This window comes from Podarcis pityusensis (genome assembly GCF_964106645.2).
Source record: "Podarcis pityusensis genome assembly, chromosome: 12".
Classification (NCBI taxonomy): Eukaryota; Metazoa; Chordata; class Lepidosauria; order Squamata; family Lacertidae; genus Podarcis; species Podarcis pityusensis.
This window is the reverse complement of record NC_138037.1, coordinates 971769-981645: the sequence shown is the minus strand read 5'-3', so window position 1 is coordinate 981645 and position 9877 is coordinate 971769. Positions and strand designations below refer to the sequence as shown.

At 60.3% G+C, this 9877-nt stretch overlaps 1 protein-coding gene across 3 annotated transcripts; it reads left to right on the top strand.

Annotated features, from left to right (window-relative positions):
• Window positions 1-30: 30 nt before the first annotated feature.
• ASB10 (ankyrin repeat and SOCS box containing 10) lies at window positions 31-7937 on the top strand. Of its 3 annotated transcripts, XR_013978331.1 has the most exons (6): window positions 31-406; window positions 2483-2750; window positions 4261-4765; window positions 6617-6730; window positions 6974-7223; window positions 7669-7937. XR_013978331.1 is itself a non-coding variant. In XM_080975547.1 (5 exons), the coding sequence occupies exons 1-5, from the start codon at window positions 97-99 to the stop codon at window positions 7157-7159; spliced, it is 1383 nt and encodes a 460-aa protein (XP_080831673.1). In that variant the 5' UTR covers window positions 31-96; the 3' UTR covers window positions 7160-7937. The 3 variants fall into 3 exon arrangements, 2 of the variants coding, with proteins under 2 accessions (XP_080831673.1, XP_080831674.1); XM_080975547.1 differs by having other exon boundaries at window positions 6974-7937; XM_080975548.1 differs by lacking the exon at window positions 31-406 and adding an exon at window positions 1903-2258 and having other exon boundaries at window positions 6974-7937.
• Window positions 7938-9877: the final 1940 nt, after the last annotated feature.

Here is a 9877-nt window from a genome sequence, read left to right as displayed (position 1 = left end):
GCCCTGAGTCAGGCCTGGGTCCTGCAAGCACAGAGCTCTCCAAGGGCAGAAGCCCCCCAGCCGCTGAAGGAGAGCCGTCTCTCTCAGAGGAAGCTCATGTCAAGGTCCCTCCCCTCCTCGTCTTCCTCCTCCAGGGCCTCCAGGTGGCGTTCCTTGGGGCTGGATGCGGAGCTGAGATGGAGGTGGGAAGGTGCCAAGAGCCAGGTCTCCTGCCAAGGCCCGGTGGCCTCTTGGAGCAGGAGGACCTACAAAGAGCCGCCCTCCGAGTGCAGGGACATGGTGGTCCAGAACGCCCTCTACACGGGGGACCTGGACGGGGTGCAGAGGCACTTCTCAGAGCGCGCCGAGGTCAACTTGGTCATCCACGCCAAGAGCCAAGATCTGCGCTGGACCAGCCAGAAATGGGGTAAGGGAAGCTGTGGAAGGCGGGGAGCAAGGTGGCTTGGAGCATGGAGGTCCATGTGCCCTGGGGGTCCCTTTTCCATGATTCTATTAGGCCGCTCAGTTGAGAAGTGTAGGCCGAAGGAGCTAATGATCCTTGTAGAGTTGGAAAGAGACCACAGGGCTCATTTAGTCCAACCCCACCTTTTGCCCAACAGGCGACTCGAACCCAGGACCAAGGTTAAGAGTTTTGTGTTCTCCAGCCTGAGACACCCCAAGAGCAAGAGTGATGGGGCTGTAGGGAGAAGGGGCAAGTCCCCCAGAGGAAATGTCCTGCACACATGAAGTGGCCCAGGAAACATGATAGATGGCTGGTTTGCAATCCAGGGGCAAAGGGAGGGGTGGGCACTGCAGCCTCCCGCCCTCCCCCCAGGAGAGGAAGGTAATGAGACCCTTTATAAAATACTTTGGTTATCCTTGACACTTTTGAAACTCCCACACACATAGAGTTTATATATTATTATATTATTATTAATAATAATTTATTATTTATACCCCACCCATCTGGCAGTTTATTCAGTATGATGATGCAATGTAGGGAATAGGTTTTTTCCCTTTAAAATACGTTGTTTGTCAGTTAAAAATGATTCTTCACAAACAAACCTTTATTTTGGAAACATAACAAGAACTGCCAACTCTCTTGTATACTGTCACTTTAAAAACAAACAAGCAAAAAAAACCCAACCCCTTGTCTCTCCCTTCCCACTTTCAAATTGGCTAAACCAAACAGGGATTATGAAAGTTATGCTTGCAGAAAGGTTAAAGGTAGAAGGGGGAAGGGGCAGAATGGGTGGGTGGGAGGGAGCCTGGGAGCAAAAGGGCATTCAAGCTACAGCTTTGCAGCTACAGATTGTGGTGATCCTTCATTTTAGGGGACTTTATAGATCCTAGAGGCGCAGAGTTGGAAGGGACCCTGAGGGTCATCTAGTCCGACCCCCTGCAATGCAGGAATCTCAACTAAAGCATTCTTTAAAAGGGGATTAGACAAGTTGGCAGAGGCGAATCACCCTTTCGGCGCTCCAGGACCAGAGGCAGGAGGCCTCTGAAGGAGAGCAGTTGCTGCCCCCCCCCCCGCGTGTCCCGCTTGTGGCCTCAGTCGTGGGGAGCTGCTGCCTGGCAGAAGGGCGGAAGGTTTGCTTCCAAGTTAACGCGCGGAGAGCGCCCCCACCTCCGGCCTGTTCCTCCCGCGGCCGGGCTCGCGCGCCTCACGTGCTGCTGACCCTCCCCGCCAGCTGGGGCTGGCCATCTGCTCCTGCGGCCCTTCCCGCTTTGCGGACGGGTTTCTCGTGCCTTCCTTGTCAAAACAACCCTGCCAGGTAGGCCACCATCACCGGCCCAGGTTGATCGTGCCAGGGCCCACAGGGCTGGTCTGGTGGGACCGAGCGGGGGCGTTGCGCAGCCCGTCTCGCTAAGCACGTGGAGATCACCTGCCTTCTCCCCTCGCCCCGCTCCCAGTTTCTGGCGCGGCGCTTCCCCTTTGCACCGGCGCTGCTGCTGAGTCACAAGGGAGCCCCAGAATAGCTCGGGCTGCGACTTGACACCCGGGCACGCAGCCCTCCGTCCCGGGCAGCCCAGCTGCAGCCTCTGTCCCGCCGGAGAAGCCCCGAGGGTCGCGTCCGCCGGGGCCATGGAGCCCATCTCCACGCGCAAGGCCGAGGGCCCGGCGCAGGCCTTCTGGCAGGCGCTCTTGATGGGCGACGGGTGCGCCATCCTCTGCCTCCTGGGCGACCCCGAGAGCGGAGTGGGCCCCAACTCCGTCTTCGACACCAGCGACCAGGACGAGTGGAAGAACTACCGATTCAACTCCCGCTGGTTGAGTGCGCCCAGAGATCAACGGGGGTGGGGGAGAGGCGGGGGTAGGAAAAGCCCCCAAGGAAAACCTGCCGCAGAGCTTGGGGATCGCTCCTGCGCCCTTCTCGCGCTTGCAGGCTTCCATTGGAGCCTGCTTTCCGCGCGCCACCGTGCCCCTGAGCACGTGCAAAGCGCCCTTGTGTCCGCCGCACGGCCCTTCCTGACCCCGCGTCTCTCCTCGCTTCCACAGGGCTCTGGTCGCTGACCTACGAGCAGGAGCTGACCACCCCGCTGCACATCACGGCCAGCCGCGGCTACCTGGAGTGCCTGCGCCACTTGCTGCTTCGCGGGGCGGACGTGGACCTGGCGCCGGGCGGCCGGACAGCGCTGCACGAGGCGTGCGCGGCGGCCACAACGGACTGCGTGCGGCTCCTGCTCTCCTTCGGCGCTGACCCCCTGGCCGTCTCGGAAGGAGGGCTCCAGCCGCTTCACCTGTGCCGGAGCCCCGCCTCCCTCGAGTGAGTGGCACAGCCCCGACGGGGCGTCTCCTGGGGCGCGGGGCCTGGAAGAGGCGCCCCTCGCTTGGTCCTGGGCTTCGGGCAGGGGAGAAGGGCCGCGTGGGGTGGGGAACACAGCCGTCCTCTCCTGGCTTCCCAGAGGAAGGTCAGTCCTGGGGTCCTGGAAGCAAAACAATCGGCAGAGGGCGCCCCCTGGACCCAAACGGGGAAATGCCCGTAGCCGCCGCCCAACCCCAGGTTTTCTCCCTGAGCTGCAGAGCGCTCCAGACTACCAAGTTATATTGAAACAGGAGAATCCCACAAGCGCCTCTCCCTGACTGGAAAAAAGGCCACAGTAATAATGATTAATTAACAATTCGCTGCCCTTTCAAGAAAACGGGCGACCAGAATGATGGAGGGAACGAGCGACTCCCCTCTGGGGGAAAGTGGCCGCATTTGGGGCGTTTTACTTTAGAGAAAGTGCAAGTAAGAGGCGACAAGATAGCGGTTTATAAAATTACTCATAGCATGGGGGGATGCGTAAAGTTCTTGTCCCTATCTCGTAACACTGGAACTCCGGGGCATCCAGCGAGGCCAAATGCTGGACGGTTCAGGAAAGCCTAAAGAAAGTCATTCGTCCGGCGGCAGCGCGTAGTTAACCTACGGAACTCCCTCCCCCAGGAGGCAGGGATGGCCACCAACTTGGATGGCTTCAAAAAAAGAGTAGACAAATTCTTGGAGGAGAAGCTGGAAGCTAGGAGAGAGAGAGAGAGAGAGAGAGAGAGAGAAACAGACCACAGATTACCTGTTGGAGGCGCACACTTTACCCAGGATAAAATCAAACATACTAATGGGGAGGCGGAGAAAACTCCATTTATTGCAGGAAATACACACTTGATACTAGGACTAAAGAGGATTCAGAGCGGGGCTTGTCTCTGCGGTGGAGAGACATCCGAATTGAGAGGTCTCCTCCCAGCAGAAAGTATCAGCCCTAGCTGGAAAGAAGGTCCCACGCAATAACGCGAGAACCGCCCGGTTCTGGATCAGGCCAGTGGCCCATCTCGCTGTGCCCAAGCAGATGCCTCTGTTGGGAAGCACCCGAGCAGGATCCGAACACGAGAGCCGCTCTCCATCCCGCCGGGTTGTTTCCTTCCAGCAACTTGCATTCAGAATGCTGGAAGCAGAGGGGAGCCATTCTGGCTAAGAGAGACCAGCTCAAGGCAGGCCAGGAAGGAAACGCGAGGAAGGGGCCTTTTGCCAGCTCCTCTTTCTCACGCCTTCAGGCCAAGCTAAGCAGCACGCAAACTTTTAGGCCTCTTCCTTCATGTGAGCCGCCCTGAACTTTCCTAAGAGCAAAACAAGCCCCTAGTCTAGGGCAAGTTTGAAAATCCACAACCCCTCTGGGGCACACAAGAGCCAGGCTTGGCCGAGTAGACCCTGGGGGAGCAGAGCCCGGACACAGGCCTGGGGACGGCGGGGGGGGGGGGACCCAGGAAGGCGCCGGGCGACCGCTCTGCTTCTCCCCGCGCAGGTGCGCTCGGCTGCTGCTGCGCCACGGCGCGCGGGTGAACTGCGTCTCGGAGGAGGAGGAGGACACGCCGCTGCACCTGGCGGCGCGGCTGGGCCTGGCGGGCCACGTGCGCCTCTTCCTGAGCTACGGCGCCAGCCTGGAGGCGCGCAACGCCGAGGGGCAGACCCCGCTGAACGCCGCCTGCGCCCAGGCGCACCCTCCGGAGGCGCTGGGCGACTGCTACGAGGTGTGCCGGCAGCTGGTGGAGGCGGGCGCGAGCGTGGACGCCCCCGACGCGGACCGGCAGCGGCCGCTGCACCAGGCCTGCAAGGCCGCCAACCCCCGCGTGGTGGCGCTGCTCCTCGCCCGCGGCGCCAACGTCAACATCATGAGCTACAGCGGCAACACGGCGCTGCACAACATCCTCCAGGTGGCCGCCTACAAGCTGGAGCACCGGCCCGAGCTGGTGGTGCGAGACCTGCTCAACCACGGCGCCGTCCGCGTCTGGCCCGGAGCCCTCCTCAAGGTGCGCGCGGGGTGAGAAGGGTCAGGGGCGCCTCAAGTCCTGGGGGCCCTGGGACGGGAGCGGGGAGAGGCTGGCTGGCTGGCTGGCTGTCAGCCCCACAAGTCCACGGCTCCTCTGTCTGCTATGGGGGCGGCAGAGGCGAGGAAGGCGCCGGGACTGTCCAGGGCACTGCATGCGCCTCACCTGACCTCACCTGCCTGGTTTGGCACCTGCGCCGTGGCCTCCTCGGAAAGGGCTGAAGTCTTGCTGGAGTCCCGCCATAGGAACCAACTCCTAGGGGCCGAGGGGGCTTCAGCCCCCCCATAAATGCCCCCTCCAAGTTGGTGGGCATTGCCATTCAAATGGTGTGCGTGCACCGCTTCATATGATCGATTATGCAGGGCGGGACTTACCTGCCCAATCATCCCCCCCCCCCAAGTTGGCACCCCAGAACCCCGCAAACGGGTTAAGAACATGAGAGCTTGCTGTATCAGGCCAGTCCAACGTTGCCCGGGCAAAGGCCCCCCGGGGCCGCTTGCAGAAAACGAGCGCCGAATGCTGTCTCGGGTTGCAAGCAAAACAGTCCTTGCAAGACCTTTCAGAGGCCTCCAGCCGTTATAATTACGGTGCTTCCGTCGCTTTGAGACCAGCAGTTGAGTGAAGCCGGAGCTCCAGAGCGCCTAAGAGCACCTGCGGGACGGCCTGCCACTGGGTCCCCCTCCAGGGTTGGGCTTGTGAGCCCCGAAGGACCCCGCCCTCCGCCTTCTCCTGGGAGCTGCAGGGGTGGTTCTGCCGGCGCTGCAAGCGGACCCTGCAGGCGGCAGGAAAGGCCCAATGCCCTCTGCTGGGGTGGGGGGCGAAAGGGGTGTTGTGGGGAGGGAACGGGCCTCTCCTCTCCCGTCTCCGGGCAGAGCCCCCGGCAGCCCCTGCACCTGATCTCGGCCACCTCCCCGCGCAACGGGTTAACCATCTGTCTTAATTCCCAGGCTTGGCAGATTGCTCTCCCCTTTGGGAAAATGCAGGAAAATCAACAATTAACACTAATTAATCTCCTATTAACACCAGATAATGAGGATGGAGCTGCTCCGTGCAGCCGGCTCAGGCGCTGCTTCAGTCCAGTCCCAGAGAGAGGGAAGCCCCGGCCAAGGGGCGCCGCGCAGCCGCCTGAACCCCAGGGAGGTGCCGGGCCATGAGACCCCCGACGTGGGATTTGGCCGAGGGACTAGCGCAGCAGCGAGGGGTGGACCTCGGGGCGGAAGCACAACGCCCGCTAGCCCAGGGCCCCCCCAAAGGACCCCCCAGAAAGCAGCAGAGGGGTGCCGGGACAGCAAATAGAAGGAGCTGCGTGTTATCTGACGCTTCAGTAACGCAGAAGCCCTTGGAAAACATAATTTGCAGGGCGGGGGCGGGAGAGTTAAATGCACGTTGCCTGCATTGCTACTGAAGTAATGGACATGGGCGCCTAAAGGTCGTTACGCCCGGGGTTTCAGCTCACCTAATGGGGCCATTCCCGTCGAGGCCCTGCTGCGACCAGAAGACAGAGCAGGGCCCGGCAGCGACTGGGCTGGAGAAATCGAGGAAGCCGGCCGTTGCTCCATCTGGCACAGCATCACCAACACTGGCTGGCAGCGACTCTATCGGGAGCATCTTCTAACTTCAGAAGGCTACCTGGCGGCTGGGGGCGGCGGCTCCCAGTCAGGGGGCTCTCGATGGGACGGGTCCCGCTGCTCTCCTAGGTTACCGAGTCTAGAAGAGCAAAAGTGCGCAGCGCAAAGGAGCGACTGACACTCGCGCCTCGGCGGGGCCTCCTTGCGCTGTCAGGCTCTGGCGCGGGTCTCTGACTGCTGCCTCCCCTCGTCCCTCCCGTCGCAGGTCTTGCGCCACTGCTGCGCCTCCCCGCGCTCTGTCGAGGCCCTGATCAACTGTTACCCGCGCGTGCCCGTCACGGAGGACTGGGCCGAGGCTGTGCCCGCCGAGCTGGTGCAGGTAAGTGCGCGGGATCCTGTGGTGGGGCGCAACAGCAAGAGTGGTTCGACGGGGCCCGTGCACCTCAAACACCGCGAGATTCCTCCAGGCCGCTGCGCTCTTGCTGTCCCCCTACGAAGGGCCCTGGTGCTCCCGCAGGCTTTCCTTGCCCAGGCCTTGCTGGACGGTGGCAGGTGCGCAAAGGAGGACCCTGGGGGGAGCGCCCCCCCCTTTCTGACCGCCTCTCCGCTTCTCTCTTGGCAGCAACACCCGCGCCTCTTCCAGTCGCTCTTTGCCCTGGGCCGGAGTCCGCGCGCCCTGCAGCACTTGGCGCGCTGCGCGATCCGGAACCACCTCGAGGACCGCCTAATCCGCGCCCTGCCGGAGCTGCCCCTGCCGCCGGCCTTGCGCGACTTCCTGCTGCTCCGCTTCGAAGACGTCCTGTACTAGCTGGGGAGAGGGGCTGGCTGGCTCACTCCCGGAAGTCAGGCGGCGGGGGCAGGCGCAGTCCGAGGTGCGCAGCAGCTGAAGCCTCCGGGTGGGTCAGTGGGTGGGGCTGGAGTCCGCTCCCCCAGTGCAAAGGCTCCTTGCGGGTCCGTCCCGTCGAAGCGGGCCGCCCAGGCGACCGAGGCAACCGCGTGCAGCTGCTCCAGGCCACCGGCAGAGGGCGCTGGAGGCAGCGCAATGCCCGAACTAAACTGCAGGGAAACTTTTCCAGAAGTTCCAGCGCCGTTTTGGGCTCAGGAACCGGGAGGCATCCTGAGCCGCGGGCGGTGGCTTCGCTAAGGAGCGCTGCGTGCCCCCCTCGCGTGTATTAAACTGGCCTAGACTGCCGGTAATACGTTGATTTGCCCACCAGCCACAGATTCGCGTTTTTGAGATGCTGTTTCCCACGTCTCCATTGCTTGCTCCGGTTGCAATAATTCTTTCCCCCGTCGTCCCCTCTCCCCCAATTGCAGGGTTGCCTCCACTGACGCGGCAGAAGCGCCACCGGGTACACGGGGGCTTCTGAGCCGCCTCCCGAAAGGTGAGGCGCCCGGGAGGGGGGACGCCAGGGGGCGCAGCTCCAGGACTCTGCTCGGAGCCGGAGCGACGACGTTATTCACCGGAGGCAAGAATAACTGAAGGAACACCCCCCGCGCCCCCCAAAACACCCCGCTTTGAAGGAGGTGGTCATGAATGAGAGCACTGTTTGCTTTTCTAAATAAACGTTAAATGTTGCATTTCAGCTGACTGAAAATCCTTCAATGTGTTTTATAAGTTGAATATAAGCAGTGATTGATCCTGTTCTTCGGATGGGGGGGGAGTGTATCTGTGGCTGAGCATGCATTTTTGGACTGTACTGGGGGCCTGGCTTGGGGGTTGTGGACTATGAGTCTTTCCAAATACGCCACAGGTTGAATCACCAGGTGGAGGGTGTCACGCAAGTTACACCGGCTGCAATTCCTTCTTCCGCGCACAACTCCCGAGTCCTGATGGGCTCCTCCGTTTGCATCTGCCCGCCTCAGGGAAATGAGTAGAGGGACCCCTGTGGTCTGAAGAGGCGGGTTGCTAAATGGTCTGACCTGGGATGAGGGAGCTTCTTATGCCAGCTGATTTTCTCTGGCCAGTTAACAGCATAAAGTACAGTTAGAGCCGCAATAAAATAATAATTCGCAGCATAGAACCATTCCAGAAAAGAGCAATAAAGCCAGTTTTACAGGATAACTAAAAATACACAAACGGTGGTTAAAAATATTGGGTAACAGAATATTTGAAAAGCCTGAATCTTTCTTTTAAAAAAAAAAAGTCTTCCGGGCGCCGAAAATACCTTAAAGAAAGCGCCGTGTGGAGAGAGCATCCCATGCCCACAACTAGGGTGCGCGCCGGTGCGCGTGCACTGCCCCACTCTTCTCGCCCCTTGCCGCCTCCCACGGGGCAAAGGACCGCCCGGCCAGAGCAAGGGGCCACCCAGGCAGAAGATCACAAGGTTTGGGCAGGTCTAGGAGGGAGAAGGCCGCGTCTTAGGTAACCTCTCGCCAACCCCCTCGGAGCTTTAAAGGTGGGGACCAGACCAGCCCCTTCACTGAGCCTCAAGAGGAACCGGGAGCCACGGCAGGGGACGCAGCGATGTCTGTCTGACTGGCGCCGTCCCAGTTAGCAGCCTCGCGGTCCTGCTTTGGACCAGGGCATCAGGAGTAGTTTTCAGGCCGCTTCCAAAGGCAGGCCCGGCGCTTCCAACGTGCTGCAATAATCTAAATGGCGGAGAAGGATCCTTGCCAGAACATGAAGCCGCGGTGGCCAAGCGATCTCCGTTCTGTTATGGTAGCGGTTGACTCCCAGCCCCTGAGACCCTGGGACCTGGAGGGATAATGCGGGGGCAGCATGCGCACCCAAACTTCAAACACCCCCAACGCACACATTGGTTTGAACACCACTCTTTGGGGAGGGCGATGAACCAGCCGCGGACGACCTGGCCTCCCTTCGTCTGCAGGGAGTTTCAGCTGGTTAAATCTCCTCCAGGGCGCGGATCTGCAAATCTGGCTGCTGCAGGCGGCAAAGGTCTGCATGGTCGTTCACTTCTCCCCGAACTCCAAACGACAATTTTTTAAAGTGCATAAGCTGCTTTTGGGAAGCCCTCCATGTGGCAGAGGTTGGATGGCCACCTGTCACGGATGCTTTAGTTGCGATTCCTGCATTGCAGGGGGGTGGACTGGATGACCCTTGGGGTCCCTTGCAACTCTTCATTTCTAGGATTCTATGAATTCCGGAACATGGCGGTAGCTATCTCCCCGGCCCTGCCACGAGCCCTAATCTCAATAGGAGCAGTCAACCTACTCCCGAGTAAACCTGAGGGCACCCTCCAGCAGAAAACCACCGACGGGGGGGGGGGGGATGTGGACCCGCAATCAGGATCCGAGCCCAAGAGCCTTCTGCTCTCCTGTGATTTCCAGCAGCAGGTATTCAGAGGTTTGGCTGTCTCTGACAGAATAGCGGCCATGAATCTCTCTCATGCTCTTTTGAAGCCCTCTAGATTGGTGGCCGTCCTGCGGGAGGGAGTTCCGCAGGTTAACTCTGCGCTGCCTGAATAATCCTTTTCTTTTGTCTGTCCTGAATCTTCCATTATTCAGCTTCACTGACTGTCCACAAGTTATGAGGGAGGGAGAACAACTTTTATCTATGCATTTT